This window comes from Oryza sativa, chromosome 1 (genome assembly GCF_034140825.1).
Source record: "Oryza sativa Japonica Group chromosome 1, ASM3414082v1".
Lineage (NCBI taxonomy): Eukaryota > Viridiplantae > Streptophyta > Magnoliopsida > Poales > Poaceae > Oryza > Oryza sativa.
Genome location: NC_089035.1, coordinates 1,175,729 through 1,199,083, shown reverse-complemented (window position 1 = coordinate 1,199,083; position 23,355 = coordinate 1,175,729). Strand labels below are relative to the sequence as shown.

At 42.8% G+C, this 23,355-nt stretch overlaps 5 protein-coding genes across 12 annotated transcripts; 3 read left to right on the top strand and 2 right to left on the bottom strand.

Moving 5' to 3' along the window:
• The first annotated feature begins 1,449 nt into the window (after positions 1–1,449).
• Positions 1,450–5,196, top strand: LOC4326041 (uncharacterized). 6 transcript variants are annotated; one of them, XM_015785458.3, is made up of 8 exons: positions 1,450–1,815; positions 2,507–2,745; positions 3,459–3,530; positions 3,686–3,753; positions 3,860–4,010; positions 4,133–4,213; positions 4,327–4,416; positions 4,594–5,196. In XM_015785458.3, the coding sequence occupies exons 2-8, from the start codon at positions 2,512–2,514 to the stop codon at positions 4,600–4,602; spliced, it is 705 nt and encodes a 234-aa protein (XP_015640944.1). In that variant the 5' UTR covers positions 1,450–1,815; positions 2,507–2,511; the 3' UTR covers positions 4,603–5,196. The 6 variants fall into 6 exon arrangements, with proteins under 6 accessions (XP_015640944.1, XP_066164631.1, XP_015640923.1 ...); XM_066308534.1 differs by having other exon boundaries at positions 1,505–1,630; positions 4,611–5,196; XM_015785437.3 differs by having other exon boundaries at positions 1,532–1,815; positions 4,611–5,196.
• Positions 5,197–5,200: 4 nt separating this feature from the next.
• LOC4326040 (uncharacterized) lies at positions 5,201–8,455 on the bottom strand. Its single transcript, XM_015785376.2, has 7 exons — positions 8,036–8,455; positions 7,701–7,829; positions 7,137–7,271; positions 6,461–6,557; positions 6,117–6,220; positions 5,878–5,929; positions 5,201–5,592 (listed from the first exon to the last, which is right to left on the bottom strand). Exons 1-7 carry the CDS (start codon positions 8,347–8,349, stop codon positions 5,395–5,397), a joined length of 1,029 nt encoding a protein of 342 aa, XP_015640862.1. The 5' UTR covers positions 8,350–8,455; the 3' UTR covers positions 5,201–5,394.
• A 1,214-nt stretch (positions 8,456–9,669) lies between these two features.
• On the bottom strand, positions 9,670–10,579 carry LOC9268597 (uncharacterized). The gene has a single exon (XM_015785481.3). The coding sequence runs from the start codon at positions 10,497–10,499 to the stop codon at positions 9,894–9,896; it is 606 nt and encodes a 201-aa protein (XP_015640967.1). The 5' UTR covers positions 10,500–10,579; the 3' UTR covers positions 9,670–9,893.
• A 1,931-nt stretch (positions 10,580–12,510) lies between these two features.
• Positions 12,511–19,957, top strand: LOC4326038 (eukaryotic translation initiation factor 3 subunit A). Its single transcript, XM_015785361.3, has 14 exons — positions 12,511–12,626; positions 12,843–12,923; positions 13,170–13,651; positions 14,282–14,497; positions 14,580–14,948; positions 15,038–15,067; positions 15,289–15,516; positions 15,626–15,787; positions 16,679–16,900; positions 16,973–17,182; positions 17,684–17,887; positions 17,977–18,057; positions 18,438–18,639; positions 19,166–19,957. Exons 2-14 carry the CDS (start codon positions 12,878–12,880, stop codon positions 19,672–19,674), a joined length of 2,961 nt encoding a protein of 986 aa, XP_015640847.1. The 5' UTR covers positions 12,511–12,626; positions 12,843–12,877; the 3' UTR covers positions 19,675–19,957.
• Positions 19,958–20,749: 792 nt separating this feature from the next.
• Positions 20,750–23,206, top strand: LOC4326037 (uncharacterized). 3 transcript variants are annotated; one of them, XM_015785418.3, is made up of 3 exons: positions 20,750–20,840; positions 21,362–21,434; positions 22,064–23,206. In XM_015785418.3, exon 3 carries the CDS (start codon positions 22,092–22,094, stop codon positions 22,947–22,949), a length of 858 nt encoding a protein of 285 aa, XP_015640904.1. In that variant the 5' UTR covers positions 20,750–20,840; positions 21,362–21,434; positions 22,064–22,091; the 3' UTR covers positions 22,950–23,206. The 3 variants fall into 3 exon arrangements, with proteins under 3 accessions (XP_015640904.1, XP_015640896.1, XP_066164627.1); XM_015785410.3 differs by having other exon boundaries at positions 22,030–23,206; XM_066308530.1 differs by having other exon boundaries at positions 20,941–21,434; positions 22,030–23,206.
• Positions 23,207–23,355: the final 149 nt, after the last annotated feature.

The following is a 23,355-nucleotide window of genomic DNA, read 5'->3' as shown; positions in this document are numbered from 1 at the left end:
ATTTTGCAAATGGTGACATAAGCTGTGGCTTTGAAGTGAAGTGAACCACTGCACACTGCCTAGTTGGACCAGCCCCAACTGTAGCTAAAGACAATTTCTAAGGATATTTGTTTTGTTTTGAACAAAGTATTATTATTGTTTTATCAAGTAAACGTGCATTATTCAAAGAGATATAGTAGTAACGAATTATTAATCTGTAGATTTTTGGAACTTAACTATAACTCCAAAATCTTGTATGATATTATTATATATGTCCTATGTTCTATAAAGAAACAATTTTTAAAGATGATATAATCTTTAGAGTCTGTTTGACATGACTCCATCTCCAACTCCACCTTTTCTTGGAATTGGACCAAACAGTTTCAACTCCACCTAAAATGGAAGTAAAGCTAGGTGGAGCGTTCTCACAAAATGAACTGAGAAGTAGAGCTGGGTTTAGACTGTTGCACGATTCTACTCTGTACATAACTCCTACAATTAAATTTAGGAGGTGAAACTCTACAAAACGGACCCTTAGAATTAGTTTTCATTTTTTCTTGGAATAAAGAGGGTATTGTATAAACTCTGCCTCACAGACTTGAATTTCCTATAGCAATCGATTATTTCTTCTCACTAATTAGGATTTTAAAAAAAAATCATTGCTTAGTACAACATCCAGTATCTTTTTTTTAAAAAAATAAGAAAATAATAAGTGCAAGAGAGAATTTCGCGCCTACTTCTTCCTAGTCCTAAGGAAGAGGAGCTAATATACAGCACAGTGGCCATCAGAGGGGTAGCCACGTAATTTTGACAGGCTGCTCTTGCAGTTAGTGGTGGGCCACCCACCTCACAAGGAATCCGTATTCCTCTCGAGCTTTGCGTTCTTGCAAGCAGGTACTCCGTATACACAGAATCTTTCATCAGGCTAATCATCATAGCGATTACCAAGCTTGGTTTACATCTCAGTAATGTGTGGTGTCTCCAATTTTTTGTTTCTATCTTTTGGACAGGAAGATTTCAGCATGTCGTTGGAGTCGTTGTACAGGCTGAATATCTTTACTGATGAGAAACTTCTGATCAGCTTGTGCCAGTAAGAAGTGTATGCATGTGTAGATAAATAGAGATTGACTTTTATCAGTTTAAGATAAGATAACATCTGTTCTAGAAGAAGACTACTAGTAGAACATATTACAGGGGCAGACGGTGGCATTATTGTATCATTATTGCCAAGACATGTAGTACTAATGACTTTTACTAGTACAACAGGTATGCCATGTTGCAAGGCAGCATTCTGAATACCTGAAGTAAGGCTTTGTCATTAGTAGTAATAGAGATTATCTTTTCTCTACTCAATTCCTAGCTCAAAGCAGTTAATAGTAATAGTTAGTAAACAGTAACTCCACTGATTTCTGAGCACCATGTACTAGAAAAGAAAAGGAGAGCCTTTACTACAAAGCTCCAGAAAATGGAGAGAGCCTTTGGGAAAGTGAGAAGGAATCAGGGAGAGGAGGCTATTCCAAAGAAAGAAAGAAACATGCAAAAGAGCAGTATCAGTGAAGTTGTTGTTTGGTGATACTTATTCCCCTCTCTCTTTCTTTGCCTCTCTTCTAATTTAAATTTGAGGGAAGAAGGAGGAGGAGTTGAAGGTGAGGTGAGCTAGAGTGTTCTTCCTTGGCTTGGCCTCCATTGTTACATCCCCCTCCACTCCATCTCTTGCTTCCCTTAACCCCTCCCCCAAAAATCCCCCCCCCCCCCCCCTTGCCTTAACCCCAACCCCAAATCCATCCTTCCAAGCTTCAACCTTCTCTGGAGCTTTGCTGTTGATACCTGGACAAGGTAAAGATTTGCCCCTTTTTTTATTTGCTTGTTGTTGTTTTTAGTTTGCTATTAAGCCGCCAGACCATTGGAAACAGCAACTTCGCCTTCCTTCTGTGTTTCCTGCATCTCTTATCTCTCTTGGTGAGTTCTTGGTTTTGGCTGTTGAATTGTTCTCTTGTTTTTCTTTTTAATCTTCTTGGTGGTGTTTTCATGGCGTTTCTTTGATTCAGCACTACTTTCTTGGTACTGTAAAATGCTAGTAGCAACCACCCTCTTGTTCTAGCTCTCATCGATTAGTAAACTTGTTTCCCTTCCATTCGATGAAAGCCATTTTCATCCAATCCATCATGTTATGCTCAGAAACCAGAATGTGTAGGTTTTGCCTGTTCTTGGTGCAATTGCTGCTCGGGCCAACTTTGTCCATCGGCTAGCAGATAATTCCAGTTACTAAGTAACTCCCCATCTCTTGCGGTTATTATCATCACGGAGCAATCGGTTCCTGTCAGTTCTTACCAAAATCCAAAAGTCAGCGGTTGCATTTCATCCCCCTCCTGCAACACACATACCTGACGAACTCCTCCTTGGATTCTTGGTGTTCTCCTCGGCCATTACACTGTTTTTTTTTTCTCTTAGGAGCATAGATTGTAGCAAGAATTGTTTCAGGCTGCGCAGATTGCGATGACTGAACCATGGAGTGCGTTGTTTGCAGGATTAATGGGCGACCATCTGGCATTGCTTGTGGATCGGCTGCTGACGGAGTCGACGCTGGACGCGGCAATCAGGAAGCAGGTGGCCGATCTGCAGGCGGAGACGGTGGCGATCGACTACTGCTGCGACGGCGACGGCGATGGCGGCTCGGCGAGGAAGATGGTGGAGTGCAGGATTTGCCAAGAGGAGGATTGGGATACCAGCATGGAGGCACCCTGTGCTTGCTGTGGCAGCCTCAAGGTTATGGCTTTTCCTTGGCTTTGTGAATTGTTTATTCTGTAATTCTGATTTGTTACCGTTATGAAAAATATATCCTTTTTTCAGATGGAAAATTTGGTCTTTTGGTCTCCACTTTTAGTGGGAGAAGATAAATTAGTTAATTGGTGTCCATGGTTTTCTTTGTGGTCACTTTAGATTTCTAGTTCTAGAGGAGTAGTTCACTAGTTATTTTAGATAATAGTAGTTCACTAGTTGACTTAGGATGAAAATTGTTGACATTTATGGTTGGGGTTAGCTGCAGTAGGTTCACTTGGTTGTGTACTATCATACATGCTAATTAAGTATGCGAAAAAGGTCAATCCTGGATTTAAGAAAAGTTGTTATGAAAAATCAGCTGCATTTGCCTCGATGTAACTTGGAAGTCACTGCCTCGTATTGGCCTTCCTATTTGATAGTGATGTTGCTGAGAAACAAAACAAAATAAGGTGTTGGTGTTCTTTCGAAGTAAGGGAAATGGAGGAGGCTATCTGTGACCTTCAAGCAATGAGTGGGGCAACTACCCACATTATCTAGCAAGGTCAAATGTAGTTGAAAGTTCAGTAAAACATTCTGAATTCGGTGCTGTTTGTTGCTTCTTGTTCTAGCAAATGATACTGTAATATAATGAATGTATTTCAGTTGGTTATGCAGGTGAATTTTTGCAAGATATTAAATTCTTAGCTTCTCCCTTGCAGTATGCGCACCGGAAATGCATTCAGCGTTGGTGCAATGAGAAAGGCGACACCGTTTGCGAAATATGTTTGCAGGTAAAATCATCTTGGTTCAACTATGCATTCTTTGTAGCCTTGTGGAACTGTTTATAGTACAGACAAATGTGTTTGATAGCGATACGATTTGAGGACATATAAAACTGTTCAAGCATGCATGGGCTAATCCTCTGATGTGATATCTCTTTCTGCAGCAATTCAAGCCTGGTTATACTGCCCCACAGCAACTGTTTCACTATGGAAGTATACCGATGAACTTCAGGTACTCTCTTGGGGATCCTAAGTGATAATTGGTTGCTGTGCCTGACTAGTCAGCATCTGTAAATTCTTACATTTTTCTTCTGTTTCTTTCCCTGATCCCTCTACAGAGGAAATTGGGAGATTGCTAGGCAAGATCTCCATGATTCCCAGATAATAACAATGGTGCCATCGGAGCGCGACTTCATGGATGGTTATGAGGACTACTTACCCATTAGGACGAGAAGCAGCACCCTGTGTTGCCGAACAGTCGCCATAATTGTGAGATTCCTTGCATCTGGATAGATAAATATCCTTTAATGACAATTATCTATCACCCAGTTCAATCCTGGCTAATTCTTGTGTTTCCTTTCTGATGGAATTCTGTCCCTGTGATTGAATAGTTCATGTCACTCCTGGTTCTTCGCCACACTCTTCCTCTTATGATTGGTGGGGATGGGGAGTACTCGTTGGCCTTATTCTCGGTAAGATCGATGTCCAAATTGAGTTTAGATCATCACTGCAAAAAAGAATTATCACACTTATCTTGAAGATCAAGCTCCTGACTGAGTGTCTGTACTTCTGATGGGGGTAAAAGCTTCTTGTCTTGAGGACCGCCGGAATCCTATTTCCAATCTTGGTCATGGTGAGAGCATTGGCAACCTTCCATCGTCGTCGTCGCCAGCAGGTAATTCCATCACTGCATGATCTGCCATTGTTGGAGCCTCCTCAGGTGCAGTGAAATGCAGTCCTAATCCTGCTCAGTTAGCTTGAGCAGGTCTACACCTGAGCAGAGTCCTCCATCTTAACCATTCATAGTATATGCTACAATCTTCCTTGGCTGGATCATAACTCTGGGATCTAGATCACTTAACCCTGCAGGAAAGACGGGAAATGTATATGACTTCGTCAGACAGCGAAGAGGAGGAGGATTATTCAGATACCGATCCTGCACAGCCAATTCATTCTCAGACACGCCTGGTACCAATCTACTGACACGATCAAGAACGATGCCAAAAAAATTCAAAAAAAGAAGAAAAAAAGAAGAGGAAGGTGACCATATGTGACATAGTAAATGAAGATAGTTTGAAGCCACTCGCTTCAAGGTGCCCTTGCAAGAATGTAGTGGCTCTGTACATATGAGAAAGGAACAGATCGCTAACTAACCCAAGATGCTGTAACTTGAGCTTCTCTAGTACTGCAAGCAAGTTCAGCTACCCACTATAAGTATTGAAAAGGTTGTTATTATTCAGATTACTTGCAAATGGAAGGAAATACACGTCGTTTTCTGGATCCATCCACTTGCATTTTTCATTTTACAATCGCAATCATTTTCGTCTATAACAGTAGAGCCAGAATGGCAATTAGGCATTCCATGGCTATCATCAACTCAGATCGTCAACCCATGTACGTTATTGCCTGATCGATTGGTGAATTGTTGATTCAGCTTTCATAGCACAGAGTTCTGCATATCTGATGTAATAGTGTTGCTTGTCACGCTTTCAAAAGAGTACATCCATCAAGAATTCAAGACATAACAAAGCAACGTTACAACTGAATAACCTATCTGGCAAAGTAGACTATCACCCGAAGAGAACTAGGGTAAAGGGGATACACACTGGGATGGCAAAGTTAGGGAGAAAAAGAGAGAGCATACATATATGTTTCAGCTATGCGAGAAAGCAACGGTCGTGATGCAGGAACTATCCACGATGGGGTACGTTTGGACATGGTCGATGTACTTGAACACCGCAGTATCACTGGCCTGCGCACCTTCGGAGCCCATAGCACTGAGCTTTCTCTGGTTGAAGCTCTCTACCTCCTGGACCAACTCATCCTTGGTTCTGCTACATGATGTGATGACCTAAACACATGTGAAAGTAGCATCAGAGGCTTGACACATTCTTTGTCCTAAGCCATCTTCACATACATGGCTTTCAAATAGTTACTGTAATGGTGAAACCATGTAGATTACACAGGATTATTAAAAGTTAAACAGAACATCATATGTAGATATTAAATTGGTAATTTCCGTAGGTAGAATATGTAAAGCAAATAGTTTCACCACAGTAAACTGTTCGAATTTTGTTGCAAGTGAGCCACCATGCAACACAAAGATATTTGGGTTGAATGTGGTGGAAGTACTGACCAGTATGCCACCAGGAGAAACCAGCCCTGCAACCGACTGCCAATACATCATTCTGAAATGGAGTAAATTGAAAATAGTTTAACACATGGAAACCAACAAGCAGTGTGATCCATGCCAGTTTAAACAACCTAAGCAATTGAGAGTACCAAGTCACTCCTAAATATTATGCGGTGTATCAAAATTTATGATAATTTACCATGAGGGATTAAAGCATACATCAACAGCTTCGCACGCATTACCTCTTTACAGGTCCATCGGGGTGCAACCCAATCGTGTCCAGAGTTCCTTCATCCATCACAAGTTCAAATCTCCTCTCCAACTTTGACTCTAACACATCATCAACCTGCAAGAGCAAGATTCATGTAAGCTGAATCAGCTCTTTCCTCCTCTTTCCGCTTTAAAGCTCTTTGTTCAAGGGAGTTGATAATTAGCTGTACAACCTTGAAAGATGTTGTTTTGGTATCTAAGATACAACCAGAAGGTCATGGATGTGCACATTATACGTTAAAGCAAAATAAGAACATGAAATTGTGAAGCATACAGATACAGGCATATGCACCAAATGGTCCAGTGCTCAACTCACCAAGAAATTAATGTGCTCAAACCCATCACGGATAGCAAGATTACGAGCAACCTCAATTGCACCTTCACTGTGGTCGATCCCAGTCAGATCAGAGAACCTGTATATGGACATATCAGTACTGTCAAGAGGCATTAACAATTCAACAGAGTGAAATACATAGTTGAATGTCTCCTAATTTATAAAAATACTCCAAGTCAATAGAGATGTTTCTCCCAATCTACAAAACATATAGCTATTCGAGAAAAAGAAAACATGAGACTGTGCTAGCATGATCCTTTGCTTAACAGCAAACCAGATGCAGCTTCCAAGAATAATTATCAAAGGGCATCTCCCTTCAATTTACAAAGATGGCCAGATTTTAAGCATGTGATAGAAAGACCATTGGGAAATTGATAGGTCTGCTTAACTAAATCAATTATACTTGCCTTATGGTACCAAACTTTACAACTCCAAATTCATACTCTAATTATATAGAAGGAACACAAACACAAGAGAGAAGGAGCACAAACGCAAGAGCAAAAGAATAGACAATAAGTCTATTTCAGGGCTGTCAGAAAACGTTAAGAAAGGCATCTCAACACCAATACATTGAAGTTGACAACAATAACAGCATTCACATTAAAGTAACCTTTGGTTGGAGAAATGCAAATGGAAGATTGCCATTTCATCAACATACCCTTGCTTTGCAAGCTGTTGCGAGAGTCGACCGCTCCCAGTTCCTATGTCGAGTACACTGCAGCTACGCAAATCCTTGTTGGAACATAAGTTTTTCGTCCAGCTTACGAGGACATCCATGTTCTCCGTGCCAAACCTACATGCATACAAGTTAGACTTTCATCATAACCAGCGATATAATGATTGAAGCAGAAAATGAAGATTTTCTGCCTTTTTACCCTTAAAATGGAACATTGCTGCAAAAAAAAAAGTAGTCCATCCATAGTAGCTAGTAGATAGGGAAAAGACAAGTCTAAAAGTTCTGAATTTAATTTGGCCAATGGGCAGTGGGAACCAGGCAACCTTAGCTAGAAGACAACACTCGATAGGCATTGGCTGTTATCGAAACTACATGTTGGTAGATATTACTATAATGCTAACGTGTTTTGCATTCCCTAGTGAGGCAATAACTTAGTTATGTTCCTTGTTATTCCCATCATGTTGTGAACAAAGCTACAACAAAAATTCGATGAGGAGATCTACACTCTATCCATATGTGCACAGCAGGTGAAGAGAAGAATCTGACCAGTCATCTGTGTGGCTCCGTTCTTGAAAATTAGCAAGGTATTCTGCATAAGAACCATCCTGATGATAATTCGGCAGGCCCAGCAACGGCGGCTCCATATCGGCGGAGTCTGGCACGTCCTTGTCAAAGCTGTTCGACATTCACAACGCCGAGTCAGGTAAGCATACCAAAAATGATCATCTCTTGAGGACTAAAATGTAATTACCGAGAGATCGTTGGACTAAATCGCATGATACAGCGCGACAGAACGCCCCCCTCTTCTTCCCCCCAACACAAGGAAATCAGATCACGGGCACAACAAAGCAATTAAACCGTAGAAACGGATCGCTCTTAACCTGAAATCTCCGGAGGGGTTGGCGGCGACCGACGCCGTCGTGGCGGCGGCGGGGCCGGAGGCGGCGGCGGAGGAGGAGGAGGAGGAGGCGAGGAGGACCTCGGCGGCGTCGGCGTACCGCTGCTCGTCGTCGAGGGTGCTCCCGTAGTCGCTCTTGATGGACCACGAGTCCGCCGCCACCGACCGGTCGTCGTCGGAGGCCATCTCCCCCGGGGGCCCGGGGGGTCCTCCTCCCGCGCCCCCGCCGCCGCCGCCGGTCACCATCCTCGACGGGAAGATCTCCGGGTCCTCGGGCGGCCACCGTATCCCCGCCATGCCGCGCGCGCCCGACCTCAAACCCTAGCCCTAGCCCTAGCCCGGCCGCTGCGTCGCGTCGCAATTTGTTCGCGTCGTCGCGGAGGACGACGAAAAGTCGACGAGTGAATGAATGATGCGAGGGGTGGGGGCTTGGAAGAAGGGTCAATGACAGGTGGGGCCCTGGCTCGATTGGCCCACGTGTCGGTGTGAGAGCCGATTGGGATTTGCAGCGGGGACCGAGGAGAAGCGTCGGGTGGGCGGGAATTGGTCGCTGATTTGTGGGACCAACTAAGGATGGGGACCATGTGACAGTGGGACCAGGTAAGGTATAACGGTGCAGGCCGGATTTCGCGGGAAGCGTCGGCTGTTGATCGGAAGGAAGGCCGTTGGTCGTTGGGGCTTGGGCTGATTTTTTATTAGTGGACCGGGCCGAGTTTTAAGGTTAGATCGTTCATTAATAAGCCGTGAAAAAGATAATATAAACGAATTAATTAAAACATAATTTATGGGTTAAAATTTTATATTTACGTTCCTTTTTTAGAGGGTTATATTTATGTTCTTTAGTGATTTTAAAAGCTAATGCTAAAAATAAACTACGATAAAAAATCACACCATCAACCCTGAAATTAAGTTTTAAATTTTAAATTTTTGTTGCGCCTGATAAGCCAAAAGACAAACTATGAGAGCCTTAAGAATGAGTAAAAATCATCATGGATCCGCCGGAAATTTCAAAGTCGTCCGACGAAATTGTCCCCGTTTCAAATACGGCAGTTTGGAATTTACCAAATCAAAGCAGAAACTATCTGAAAAATCTACACCCAGAGGCCCTTCCTCTGAATTGACTGAAAATTCTAATACTAATTAATTAGCTCTGATTTTTTTCTACATGATCACAGAGAGCTAGTATACAATGCACTGGCATATCTAATGATATCTCATTGTTTGCTTGAAAGAAACATGGTGTGGTGCATGCAAATAAAAGGGGCCCTTGAAACTTGCTCCCTCCCTTTGTTGTTTTCCCTGCAAGTTGCTCCTATGTACAGCTGATGCCCGGTCACACACAGAGATTATCTGTGAGTATCCTGCAGGTGCAGAGTAGCATACAGCTCCAACTCCCTCTTCATATACAGCATATCACCTTGTTCTCTACAGCCTGTGTGCCGGCTGCTCAGCTCAAGTTGTTATAGTATAGTACCCCACTCATGACGCAATCAATCACATTTAAGGATCATTCTCTTTCTTCTTTCTTTTTGTGGGGGCGACATCTTGCATATTTCTCTAAAAAATGCTGAAAAAAAAGCAGTGTCATTGGCGTATTTATCAAAATTGAGAAGTAGATTTTGGGGAACACATACCCAGGGCATTTTGCTTTCTGGTGACAAAATCCCAAACAATTATAGGCCAAAAAAATTGAACTTTACAGAAGAAAAAAAATAAAAGGAAAAAAGAAGAAGAAAAAGATAAGGGAAAAAAATAGCTAGAGCTAGCTAATGTACACTCGAGAGCCAGCTCAAGCTAGCTGCCTAACACTAGCAAAAGCAATCCGCTTACGTCTCCGGCGATCAACCGCCGGTGCACGGCACCTCGTCGATGGCCTCCAGCCTCGGATGCCACGACCGGTGCCGCCTCACGCCGCCGCCGCCGCCGCTCGGCTTGACTCCGGCGGCGGCGGCGGCGGCGGCGTCCGGCGCGGCGTGGAGCTGCAGGCTGAGCACCGGAAAGAACCTGGCGCCATCGTCGCTTCCGTCGTCGCCTTCGTGATCCGTCGGCTCGCTGATCCGGCCACCGTGGCTCCCATCGCGGCGGCGACCGCCGCCGGTGGCGATCCTCTTCCACGACGAGGAGGCCGCGGTGGCGGCGTGGAAGCTGGAGAGCGCGGCCATCTCCTCGTCGGTGAGCACGGAGTAGAGCATGTCCATGGGCAGCAGGAAGTAGGCGCGCCGCGGCTCGAGGAGCTCGTCCGCCGCCACGCCGGGCACCCGGCAGCCGACGGCGAGGCGGCCGGAGTCGCACACGAACTGCCCCGGGTAGTCCACCATCAGTTCCGACGCCCTCACCGGCCGCGCGAGCCGCGTCACCGTGCCATCGACGTGGATGATCTTGCACGCCGTCGACGACGAGCCGCCCGCCACCGGAGCCAGCGGTATGCACGACGGCGTGATCCCCATGAGAACTAGAGAGAGAAGAGAATGAGAATGAGATGGTGATGAAGAAGCAATGGAGGAGATGGTCTATATGCAGGAGGCACAAGTTGCATATTGGTTGGTAGTGCAGGGAAGAAGACAAGCAAATGATTAGTGTGCTGTGTAAGGGGTTAGGAGCAGCTTGCTTGATTATCTAATGCTAATCCGATTTAATTATCTACGACTTAGCTAGGATCAACCGATCAAAAATGGCCATATGACCGCAGTTTGGATGCTTAAAACGTGGCAGCGAGAGGGGCCGTCAAGACAGGTTGGCATGCAGCAGGAACAAGATTAGTGGCATCAAGCTAATAACTAGCGGATTGACGAGAGTCTTTTGGTGAGATGTCACTGTTCTTAACTAGCATACGGTCGAGATGATTATATATATATGCTAATTCCATCCAGGTGTTAACGCTCGCTTAAGCAGGATGTTAATAATTATCTAGCCTTTTGGGGAAAAAGATAAACTTGGTTTTGCAGGCTGCTGCTTAGGATATGGACACATTCTGGCAGTGCCCGACACCAACGACCACTTTTGCTAAGCTAGCAAGCATTGAGTTGGAAGCCACAAACTGAACTAAAAACTATTATGCTTTCTTTCATTCTTTCTTTCTTTACAGAGTAAGCCAGCTGAATTGATGGGTCAATTGAGTGATAAACATAATAGTATTTGCAGCTGAAGTGTCAATGGCAGAGTTCTGAAGGTATATGTCTGCAGATTGCAGCATTAGTGATTAGTTGATGCTCTGCAGTTTAACAGTCCACAAAGCGAGGGGGTTAATCCTGATGCTTCACATTATTCAGTTTGACTCTGAAATTAATCAAGGTTTATAAATTTTATCAACTTCAAAAGTATTGGGTGTTTGAGAGCTGACATGTTTGTGTTAGCAAAAAAGAAAATAAAGATGTAGGAGTATTTTATAACTTAAACACAGTGCATTTTTTACTATTATTCTGCTGCTCTAGGCAAGCAAAAGATTAAACAAACAAATAGATTATACAGCATTAAGATGTGCGTGTTGCTAAGAGAATACGACGACGGATCCAGCTTGCATTCAACCAACCTAACTAAAATCTGAGGATCTGGCATTTGGCCCCTCCATATATTCCCAAATCTCTGCCTCTTGTGTTCAGTGCTTGTGACGGCAATCAAGGAGATGGAATCCTAAGAGAAATGTTAATTTATCTGTTTATTTATTCGCTCTTCAGCAATGCAAGAGTTCTTTTTTGCTTTTGAAGCAATGCAAGAGGTCAGTATCTCAAATCTACTCATCATTCTGAAAATCTTGATAGGTGTTAAAAAAAAACATTTTGACTGACTTAAGTACACTAGTATAAAGTATGCAAAACTGGCTCATGTGCATTCTAACTCAGCCACATGACGAAACATGTCGAAAAATTTAAATTATAAAAAATAGTTTTGAATTAATCCAGTTATTTTTCATAGTTTTCTATTTAACCCGCTAAGAGTAGAAATAAGAAGGTGCTGCCCAAAATCATTTTAGGTTTTCGTTTATTTTTGTATAGCTTATTATCGTAGCTTAACCAATTGAGCACTAAATAAACACGATATTATCATGTTTTTTTTCTTTTTACAGGAGATGAGCCTAACTTTCTTTGAGTGCTCAGGTTCATTTTATAGTCTAGCAAAATTTCCTCTCTTTTTTTTTGGTCTTTTATTTGTTGTTAGGAAAAGGCCCATCAAGATTTCTTGGGCTTGTAGACGACTAGTACTATTGAAAGTAGGCCCATTAAGTGGCCGAACTTGTCGAACTGGGCCAAGCTTGTCCTCGTGTGCAGGCGAAAAAAATAAGGAAACCCGAAGGACTCCTCCCACGAGATCGGACGGCCAGAAGAGGCCCAACCCCACAAACCGACGGCTAGAGATCACTCCACGTCGTCAGGAATAACCCCCGGAAGCGGGCCGCGTCGTATTTCACTTGGACCCTCGCAACCCTAATAAACCCCTCACCCCCGCGCCGCCGCCGCCTCCACTCTCCTACGCTTCCACCCCCCATTCCCATCCCCTCCACCCAGATCGCCGCCGCCGCCTTCGCCTCGGACGGCCGTACGGCGCCGTCCACCGCGCACGTCTCCGGCGATCTACAGGTATCGTCGCCACCTCCTAGCCCCCGGTCTCTCATCATACGGTGGCTTCCCCCCGTGGTGGATTCCTCGGTCGGTTCCGATCTGTTCGGGAGGTGGGGGTGGGGGGTCGTTGTTCTGTAGGTTATGGAGCGTTGGTGGTGTTGTTTTTTGTGGGTGGTTCGAGGTGAATCGGTGGGTTGATTCCTGATTTTGCTGTTTGTTTTGGCTGTGATGAAGGTGTAGATCGCTTCCGGAGACATCCAACCGCGGCCATGGCGACCTTCGCGAAACCTGAGAACGCGCTCAAGAGAGCGGAGGGTGAGTCCCCTTTGGATCTGTTATGTTTATTTAGGGGACCAGTTTTCACTGTTTTGTAAGCATGGAATTCGAAAAGAGCGGTGTTTGATTCCTCCCGTCATAGACAAATTAACAGACCATGGCTGGTCGTTCAATCTTACAGAAATACTTGTTGATTCGTTCGTGCTAGTTCTTAGATGTGTTCAATTATACATACTTCGGAAAACATTTTATTTTTACTGATGATGGCCCTCTGCTCTACTTCAGAGTTGATACATGTTGGGCAGAAGCAGGCAGCGCTACAGGCGTTACATGATCTCATCACTTCAAAAAGATACAGGTCATGGCAAAAGCCACTCGAAAGGATTATGATGAAGTATGTGGAGCTCTGTGTAGACCTGAGGAAGGGCAGGTTTGCGAAAGATGGCCTTATTCAGTACAGGATTGTCTGCCAGCAAGTGAATGTGTCATCCTTGGAGGAGGTGATAAAACACTTCATGCAGCTTTCCAATGAGAAAGCAGAGCAAGCAAGGAACCAGGCGCAAGCACTGGAAGATGCCCTGGATGTAGAAGATCTGGAAGCAGACAAGCGGCCTGAGGATTTGATGCTCAGCTATGTCAGCGGGGAGAAAGGGAAGGACCGATCAGACAGAGAGCATGTCACACCATGGTTCAAGTTTCTCTGGGAAACATACAGAACAGTTCTTGAGATATTGAGAAACAATTCAAAGCTTGAAGCATTATATGCTGTAAGCTATTCTATCTGTGTTCCCCTTATTCCTGTATACATACTCTTCACACATGACATGGCATTTCATCTGGCTGTTCCATTTTGTGTACACAATCAATGATCTTAATCGTGATTGCCTCGATGCTGCGCTTCTGCCCGTCTAGTGTCTTCAAAACAATAATGTGAATAAACACACCTAATTCACCGCTCTACTGCCATACCACCAATTGGATTTCCTTCTAGTGCTATTATAGTACTCTTGGTCATCATTGTTCAATCACATTATCATATGCTGTATTATTAGAGTTCCTACTTTAACTGCTTCATATTTTTCCTATGTCATCTAATAAAATAGTTGTACACTATGTCATTATCACATTATTATGGCTTAATTTGGTAATGGTGCCAGAAGTTTAACATGATGATTCAATTACCATAATTGCATTCTCTCTGCACTATGTCTGTTTATATTTATGCAGATCTCTGTGTAATTGCCAATTTGGTTTAGGCAGATTTTACTCCTGTTTTTTTCCAGAACCTTAAATAAATTTCTGAATTGTGAAATTGATTTCCTGCACATAGTCTTCTGTACCAAGTACTTTTGCATTTGCCAATGCATCTAAACCCTTTTTAATCTCTCATTTTGCAGATGACTGCTCACAAGGCTTTTCAATTTTGTAAGCAGTATAAGAGAACGACTGAATTCCGTAGGTTGTGCGAGATAATAAGAAATCATCTTGCTAACTTGAACAAATACCGTGACCAGCGAGATCGTCCTGATCTGACTGCCCCAGAAAGCTTACAGCTATACCTGGACACTAGAGTTGAACAACTAAAAATTGCTACAGAGCTCTCTCTCTGGCAGGTCCGTTCCTTATATTTTTTAACCTTTTTTATGCCAAGTGAATCATCTTTGCTGTATGATCGTAAAGCTTTGCTTCTTGCAGGAGGCCTTTAGGTCTGTGGAAGACATCCATGGCTTGATGAGCATGGTGAAGAAAACACCAAAACCATCTGTCCTGGTTGTGTATTATGCCAAGTTGACTGAAATATTCTGGATATCTGATTGCCACTTGTATCATGCATATGCATGGCTTAAGCTATTCTACTTGCAGAAAAGCTACAATAAGAACTTGTCTCAGAAGGACCTTCAATTAATAGCTTCTTCTGTTTTGCTTGCTGCACTTGCCGTGTCACCATATGACCATAAATATGGCGCATCTCATCTTGAGCTTGAAAATGAGAAAGATCGTAATCTGCGGATAGCTAATCTCGTCAACTTCTCCCTTGACTCCAAGCGTGAGAATAGAGAAGTGGTTAGCCCTCCAGATCTTTTTCAAAGCAAAGAATATTTTGAATAATTTTATTTATTATCTTCCTGACATATCTCCTGTCACCATTGCAGCCATCAAGAGCATCTCTTTTTTCTGAGCTGGTATGTGCTGAATCCTGGGTCCTTTTATTTATCAAACTATTCTGTTGAGTTTTGCACTCTCGTCAGTTGTCGATGGGATAGCTGACATGGATAGTTCATTCAATTCTTTTTGTCAGTATTATAGGGTTGGTAGGGTTGTATCCAGTAATTTGTACTCCATTTATCATGCATAATTGAATTTCTCTTCTTGTGCTTGCTTGACTTGATATTTATAAATTTAGGCTGCCAAAGGTGTCATTGCCTGTGCTTCACAAGATGTCAAAGATTTATACAACCTTTTGGAACACGATTTTCTTCCTCTGGATCTCGTATCCAAAGCACAGCCACTGCTATCTAAGATTTCAAAGATTGGAGGGAAGCTTTCATCAGCTCCCTTGGTTCCAGAAGTTTTTCTGTCACAGTACCTTCCTGCTTTGGAGAAGTTAACAACTTTAAGGGTGTTGCAACAGGTATGTTCAATGGCACACTGTACAGGAAGTATAAGTTCTCTTTTCTCATGATCTTTTACGTTATTCTTTGGTTAACACGTGGTTTATGCACCCTTTTGTTCTTTTTCAGGCTTCCCAGATATTTCAGTCTGTGAAAATTGATATGCTCTCAAGAATGATCCCATTCTTTGACTTTTCTGTTGTTGAGAAGATCTCTGTTGATGCCGTGAAACACAATTTTGTTGCTATGAAAGTCAACCATTTATCAGGAGCTGTCCATTTTGGGAAAATGGTATGTGGTTTAGTTCCTCAAGTCTGTTGGCCACTTTAGCCTTCTCAGTGTTCTTATTGGTGGAATTTACTTTTTTATTGTTTTATTTCCCTGTAAGCATCAGTATAGAAGTTGGTTGTTCTGTTCATTGTGGTATGCATATTTATCCTCGCCAAATTATTTCCTCTAAAGTTGAAATATTCATAGAGACCATAGTTTGAACTGATGGCCAAGATACAATTGGTACATGACAACCACTATTTTCATTCACTTTCGACAGCCTTTGTAGTGTAGAACAAAAATGTGTTGACTCAATTGTATATGCTGTCTTACCACTAAGACTTAGGGCATGGTTCTTTGTGCCTCTGTTACAATATTTGTGCTATGTGTTGGAACCAGCAGATCCTTGTGGCAGAGTGTTTTCCATGATAAAATATTGTCAACTTATTTTTGCCACTAACTGGTTCATGTGGCTTGTTTTTACCACTGGGTTTATGGAACTGGCATTTAGCCCTAGGTATATTTGCCAAATCGAGTGTATTGTATGTTATTTGTAATAAAAAAGAAAGTCTGAAGAAAATTCTTGCTTGATTTATTTTGCTTCAGATTTTAAACTAGGTGTCACTGTCGTAGACATTTTTGGTAATCTGGTAATTGTACATAGCTGTAACTCGCATTCTCATTCTCAACATTATATTTAACTATGTTATATTATTTTTTATTTTTTAGATTTTCAAGTGACTATGTAGTGCCTGATGTTGGTATCTTTTGGTTTTAATACGTTCTAGTTTGTTTGCTTTTAATGCCAAATATCAGACAGTACTGGTTCTTGTGCTGTCAATTTCGGGACTTCAGTTTTATTAATTATTAACCTGTGACATCAATTTTATTCTGACTGGTTTCTGTTTGTAGGACATTGAATCTGATTGTCTCAGTAATCACCTAAGTGTTTTGGCTGATTCTCTAAATAAAGCAAGGAGCCTTATCCATCCACCTGTGAAGAAGCCATCCAAGCTTGGTGAAAACTTAACGAGTCTTGCTGCAGTAGTGGAGAATGAGCACAAGCGTCTTCTTGCGAGGAAATCAATTATTGAAAAACGCAAAGAAGATCTTGAGCGCCAAATATTGGAAAAGGTGTCTATTTGGTACTGTTCAAAGTGGCCAACTCTGTGAATTTCTGCTTATGTCATATTCTCTCTTTTCCAGGAAAAGGAAGAAGAAAAAAAGAGATTGAGTGTTCTCAAGAAATCTGCAGAAGATGAAAGGATAAGGCTTCTCAATGATGTAAAATTGAGGGAACAGGAGAGGATCCGTCGACAATTGGTTGAAAAAGAAAAGATAGAGGCAGAAGAACTGCTTCAGAAACAGATAAAGGAGATAGCAAAGAGAGGAGGAAAAAAACCTGTCCTTCAGGGGGTGAGAATAATTAGTTTCCAATCATTATATTTTATTTATTACGCTGACTAGTTATTTGTTGATAATGTTTTTTTTTCTGTTTAATGTATTGCTCAATTTATATTTGCTCGATATTTCATTATATATTTCTTTTTGTGTAAGGCATTATATTTGTTGTGAAGACTTCTGTTTCATCAATATGCTTATTAGTTATGTCTGTTTGTTCAGTCCAATATTGATTCTTTTTTGTCTTAACTGCTCAGAAATTCTAGTGGAGTAGTAGAGGGTGTGCTAATATGCTGTTTTTTATGTTTTGTGGCTAACCATTATAGACTACAAGAACGCAGAACGCAGATGATATTTGAATCTTTATATTCTGTAGTGTCCTACTCTTGTTTCATATTAAGAATTGATTGTCTTCTCCGAAGTCGGAACTATAAAGTTGTACTATCCCAAGCCAATTACAGCTTAATATTTGTTTCTCCACACAGGCCCTTTATACTTTGAATGTTTTCATTGCAGGAAGTTACTAAGGAGGCTGTGATGGAATTGGCTATGAATGAGCAGTTTAAGGAGCGCCAAGAGATGGAGAAAAAACTACAGAAGACTGGTAAGCAAATGGATTACTTGGAGAGGGCAAAAAGGCAGGAAGAGGCACCTCTAATTGAGCAAGCTTTTCAAAAACGCCTTGAAGTAGAGAAAATCCTTCATGAGCAAGAGCAGCTGGTTTGTTTCTCACAATTCCTTGATTGTCACATTACAATAGCATATGATTACTTAAGCTCACAAAAATCACTATTAATCTCTTCTTGTAGAGAGAGATTGAGCTCAGCAAGCAACACCATGCAGGTGACCTGCAGGAGAAGAACAGACTTTCTCGAATGTTGGAGCATAAGGTAAGCAAATACATATCTGTATTCAGACCAGATATTCTTGCACTATTTCATCTTCTTTTTAGTTAATTGAAGGACCAAATGTCCCACTGTAATTAATCCTGTGTTTTTCCGAAACCATGTTTTGCAATTCCAAGCATAACAGTTGAAATACTTAGTATATTATCTGTGCAAAGGTCTGATTAGATACAGATTAATTTAACATATAATATGTGCTATACTTGCTGAGAATCTAATATTGGCATGTCTTCTTTGGCTATGTGTGTGTTCACATGATTTGAGCACTAGACATTTGAATACACCAGGCGATTTGTTCCTGTCAGGGAATAGACAGCTGTCTTCTCTCCTTCGCACATATTTTAAATTGCCCTTTTTGCTTGCAGAACATTTTCCAGGAAAGAATTGTCCAACGTCGTGAAGCTGAGTTTAGTCGTCTTAAGAAAGAGAGGGATGAAAGGACTAGTCAATTGATATCATCAAGGAAGCGTGAAAGGGATACAGTGCGGAAGTTAATGTACTATCTTAACTTAGAAGAGCAGCGCCTCCAAAGGCTCCGTGAGGAAGAGGAAGCTAGAAAACGTGAAGGCAAGAATTCATGACTTTGTGCTTTGAAATACTTGTTCTTATCTTACCTTATTAGATTAGATTAATTTACACTGCCATATATCGTCCAGCTAATTTTGGAATTTCTTGAGAATTAGTGAACATTGCTTGTTGAATTACTGTGACTTTACTGCAGTATGGACCTGTGTTACTTAGGGCCTGTCACTTTGATGCCAAAAAAAACCTTACCAAATTTTGGCATAGCCAAAATTTCGGCAACTTGCCAAAATTTTAGCAGGATTTCTTATATAGTTACCAAAATTTGGCAACAAACTAAATGTAGCCACTTTTCTTGCAACTTTAACAAAATTTGGTAAGATTGAAAATGGCATCAAAGTGAACAAGCCCTTAGACAATGGATAGCTTTAAAACTTAAAATGTTATTTGGCATCAAAGTGTGATTTGCTTGTGCATAATTATCTTGCGGATCTTTTTTTTTTTGCCTGATGCAATGAAATCAAATTCTAGCTTATACATATTGTTGATAATGATTTCACCTTCTCTGCAGAGGAAGAGAGGAGAAAGAGGGAAGAGACTGAGAGGAAGGCTAAGCTGGATGCAATTGCAGCCAAGCAGCTGCAGAGAGAGAGGGAACTAGAAGAGAAGAAGGAAAAACAGAGAATGGAAGCTCTCATGGGAAGAGGAGCTGGAGCTGCTGAGCCTGCACGCACTCCTGATGCTGCTCCGGTTGCACAGCCAGCTCAGCCGGTAGCTGCACCGGCTGCTGCTGCTGCCGCTGCTGCACCAGCTGCTGGTAAGTATGTCCCGAAGTTTAAACGAGGTGGTGATGGTGGCAGTAGTGCTGGCGGCCAGAGACCTGCTGTGGCACCTGAGCAAGACCGTTGGGGTTCACGGGATGATCGCCCACGTCCTGATATGCGTCCGCTCCGCCAAGAGGCACCCCCTGCTCGCGATGCTGCTCCCCCAGCCCGCCAAGATGGTCCTCCAGGCACATGGCGACCTTCAAGATACTCAAGTTCATCATCTTCCTCAACCTGGAGCAGCAGGCGCAACTGAAGCCGTCTGCTTTCAGATGTGGACTGCTAGGGTGAGATTTTTTGCTGTCCAGGGCCATTGCTGAGATAAGCCTGTGAAACATGGTTGAATGTTTGACTGTTTGCGCATCAAATGCTCGTAAAATTTTGGAGTTAGGACCTGCTTCAGGGCAATAGCACCTTTCCTAAGTTATGTCAAATGTTATTTCGTTGTTGCAGTTACTCCATTGCACACTGGATTGCTACTCGTTAAGTTTGTCCAAACTTTGGCGCTGTTAGTAATACTGGAATATTGCCCTTGTCTTTGTGTCTTTGTTCGTTTGGTCGTTGCTACAAGTACATCGCATTTCTTTTGATTATCATCAAACTAATATGACTTGTTGATCTTGATTAACACCAAACTCGGATGAAGCTTTGACGAAGAGTTGGCGGAAACATGAATCATGGTGGTGTACCCCAAGCAGGAACGCACTGCTAGCAGTTGGTAGTTTGATGCACTGGGATTTCGGAGCTCGATTTGCACCGGAAATACAACCTTACCTATCCGCGGTCTCCTACGTTGCTCAAGTAAAGCATTAACGTTCTCCAATGTTGCTCAAGTAAAACATTAACCTTGCATAGAAGTATGAGACTGCCAATCTGTTTGACCTTGCATAGAAGTATGGATGGCAATGAACTGAACTGTACAACATGAAATGCCATCCCTCTACATCATGCCAAAATTCGATGAGTGTTGTCATTTTTGGCATCCCATTGGCTTTGCCCAGTAAATCCATCTGGTAATCAGAAACTCGGAATGGAGTTGGGAGGCAGGATGCGTTCGCTTGTCTCCTTTTATCGCACGTTCTCGATCCAACGGTTCCTGTGAATACCAACATTCTACCACCCCAGTTTCAAATTTTTTTTTTCGAAAGAAAACGAAAAGTGAAAAAAAAAAGAAAGGCGTCGGCAACTTGAGTTGGGCAAAGAGCAAGGTTCCACACGCTGTCACTGCCGTGTGGGCCATCCCCCCCCCCACGCCACGCGCTCTGCTCTTTCTTTATCTAGTCGGTAGGCTCGGTCCACTCCGCCTCTCTCTCTCTCTCTCTTCCTCCTCCGCGCGCCGCCTTACCCCTCTCCTCCTTCCTCGACGCGGCGGCTGCTCCAGATCTTCTCTTCCCCTCGCGGCGGCGTCTCCCGTCCAATCCAGTGAGTTCTCCTCTCCCCCCCCCCCCTCCTCTGCACCGCTTGCTGCATCCATCCACTTCTCTCCTCCCCAACTTTTTTTTTGAATTTTTTTTCTTACTAGATAGATTCGTGGTGAGGGCTTAGATCGCGTGGTGCGGATTGCTCAGGCTCCGGATCTGTACGTATAGACGCGCGAGCCGCGGGAGATTCTGAGTGGGTGGCTAGGTTTTTGTGCTGTGCGTCTAGGGTTTGGGCGCGGTTCGTCCTTGTTCTAGGGTTCCCTCGCAATTCAGATCTGACTCGTCGCTGGAATCTTCGTGGGGCTTCGGTTTTTCAAATTCCGTCGCCTCACCGTTGCCGCGAACACCCCCCCGCTAGGGATGGGAATTGGGCCCAGACTACCTGTGGGCTATGGCTATGCCCCGATATGCTTTTTTGTGCATATATATTCCCATCGAGATCAGGGGGCGACTCGAGAAGTTGCTTGCTGAAAGCTACGTCATATCCGCTACGAATTCACACATTTTCTCTTGTTGTTTCAGGTGAACTATCGGCTCAGTAAAAGGGGAAAAAGGAGGGATCTTTTCTGGACATTTGAAGCTTACGGACGACAAGGTAAGAAAGTGTATATAATTCACATTATGCGCGTCTTTAGTTAACAACAACTCTGCTACCAAGCTGTTTCTACCATCCGTGTTCGTGTAAGGAGTTGTACCCTATACATGTCTCTGGAATTCAAAATTACATCCATCTTTAAACTGGCGCCATATCCAATTCTTTTTTTTTTCTTGGATACATATTAACACCATCTGTGTTGACTGTCTGTAGTCTTTTCTCATCATTTTGGATAAATATTACACCAAAGTCTCTTGTTTATATAGCTATATGAACTCAGAAAGCTGAGAAGCTGCAAGTCTGCTGCTACTAGCAACATGATTTAGATGCTTAGTGGAAGTTTGCTCAAATATTTGAACCGCATAAGCTTGCTTTGCTTTTTACGTGAAGCCTAAACAAGACATTCTATTCTTCTATAGTTGTATTTTGGGGGGATCGATTTCATGTATGCCTGATTTCCAATGTATTTGGATGTCAGTTTTGCCTAGGTTTATTTTATCTATTTTGGGTTCAGCTTATATTTTTGCTGTCTGTTATCATGCTATATTATTCTAGATATTTCAAAAACTAACAGTGATTTTGTCTCTTCTATGAGATGCACCTCCTTGCATCATTTCACGGCCCTACAGGTTTTAAGTCTGTAGCTGATCTGTCGGGATGGACTCCAAGAAGTTCCTACAGCTGCTTGAAGAGAAAAAGAAGAGAATCCTTGAGAAGAAAGAAGCCCCACTGAAATGGGAGCAAAAGCTCGAAGCAGCAGCGAAGGCAAAAGCTGATGCTGAAGCAAAGGAAAAGAAGCTTAAGTCAAGAAAGCACAGAAGGAGGGGCCATTCTTCCTCAGACTCTGAAAGTGATTCCGACAGTGATGGTGATCGGAAGCACAGGAAGAGGAAGGACCGCAAAAGGCACAGGAAACACGGTCACTCTGATTCCGATGAAGCCAAGAGGCACAAGCGCAGATCAAAGAGGAGAAGCTCAGACTCAAGCGATGATACTGATAGTGATGAATATGATAGTGGGTCTGAAGAAGAAAATCGAAGGAAGAAGCGCTCACACAGGAGAAAGCATCGCCGACATTCATCAAGGTCTGATTCTGATGCTTCAGACTATAGCAGCGATGATGAAGAGAGGAGATCTTCCAAGAAGGACCATTCCAGTTCCAGGAGTCACAGGCACCACCACCACCGATCATCTGGTGATGACTCAGGGTCTGAGTCTGAGGAGAGGGGCAGGTCAAGACATAAGAAACATCATAGATCAAGCGATGAGGATGCAACATCAGATTCCAACAACCATAAGCACCGTAGGAGTCGCTCCCTGGAGGAGTCATCCGATGATGCAGCTGCCGGTGAATATGAAAAGGTGAGAAATGGTAAAAGGCCTCACAAGACCGGACACCATCGTCACCACCACCGCCACCACCATCACCATCATGATCACCGTAGCTCTTCTGAACCTAATGACAAGAAGCGGCAAGATGGCCAGAAAGCCCTTGAAGGTGGCAACGTTGATTAAACTCCAGCGGCACTAGTTGAATTGGTTTTTGGCGCGTGAAAAGAATTTTAGTTGTCTTATCTTTTATGTTGGTCACTCTTTATTCCAACGTTGTGGATTCTGACGTTGTACTGATACAAAGTCGGTTCGGTGATTGTGACTTTTATGTCTCGTCGTTTCTTCGTTTCATCTGTGTTGGCTAATTTGAACTTCAGTCGGTGGTTCGAATTGTTCTATTGACTGCTCAAAAAATGAGAACTAAAGATGCTTTCTGCTTAGTACTGGCACAGTTGTGCTATGTTTTACCGTTGTGATGCTGAATTGTAGAAATCAACTCGAATGACTGCTACAGGTACTGGGTTATCGGCTAGTACATTAGTAAATGTCAATGCATGAAAATTTTCATGCATGCTTTACGTCCGCTTTT

What these genes read in the sequence shown, in the direction of transcription:
- LOC4326041 (XM_015785432.3), top strand. Translation starts at nt 2,476, where the DNA reads ATGACTGAACCATGGAGTGCGTTGTTTGCAGGATTAATGGGCGACCAT. An exon ending in AGTATACCGATGAACTTCAG is followed by an intron (nt 3,754 to 3,859) that starts GTACTCTCTTGG and finishes ATCCCTCTACAG; the next exon opens with AGGAAATTGGGAGATTGCTA. An exon ending in GCCGAACAGTCGCCATAATT is followed by an intron (nt 4,011 to 4,132) that starts GTGAGATTCCTT and finishes GTGATTGAATAG; the next exon opens with TTCATGTCACTCCTGGTTCT.
- LOC9268597 (XM_015785481.3), bottom strand. Translation starts at nt 10,499, where the DNA reads ATGGGGATCACGCCGTCGTGCATACCGCTGGCTCCGGTGGCGGGCGGC.
- LOC4326040 (XM_015785376.2), bottom strand. Translation starts at nt 8,349, where the DNA reads ATGGCGGGGATACGGTGGCCGCCCGAGGACCCGGAGATCTTCCCGTCG. An exon ending in CGGAGCCACACAGATGACTG is followed by an intron (nt 7,272 to 7,700) that starts GTCAGATTCTTC and finishes GTATGCATGTAG; the next exon opens with GTTTGGCACGGAGAACATGG. An exon ending in TTGAGCACATTAATTTCTTG is followed by an intron (nt 6,221 to 6,460) that starts GTGAGTTGAGCA and finishes TTGCTCTTGCAG; the next exon opens with GTTGATGATGTGTTAGAGTC.
- LOC4326037 (XM_015785418.3), top strand. Translation starts at nt 22,092, where the DNA reads ATGGACTCCAAGAAGTTCCTACAGCTGCTTGAAGAGAAAAAGAAGAGA.
- LOC4326038 (XM_015785361.3), top strand. Translation starts at nt 12,878, where the DNA reads ATGGCGACCTTCGCGAAACCTGAGAACGCGCTCAAGAGAGCGGAGG. An exon ending in AGCGTGAGAATAGAGAAGTG is followed by an intron (nt 14,949 to 15,037) that starts GTTAGCCCTCCA and finishes TCACCATTGCAG; the next exon opens with CCATCAAGAGCATCTCTTTT. An exon ending in CTGTCCATTTTGGGAAAATG is followed by an intron (nt 15,788 to 16,678) that starts GTATGTGGTTTA and finishes TTCTGTTTGTAG; the next exon opens with GACATTGAATCTGATTGTCT.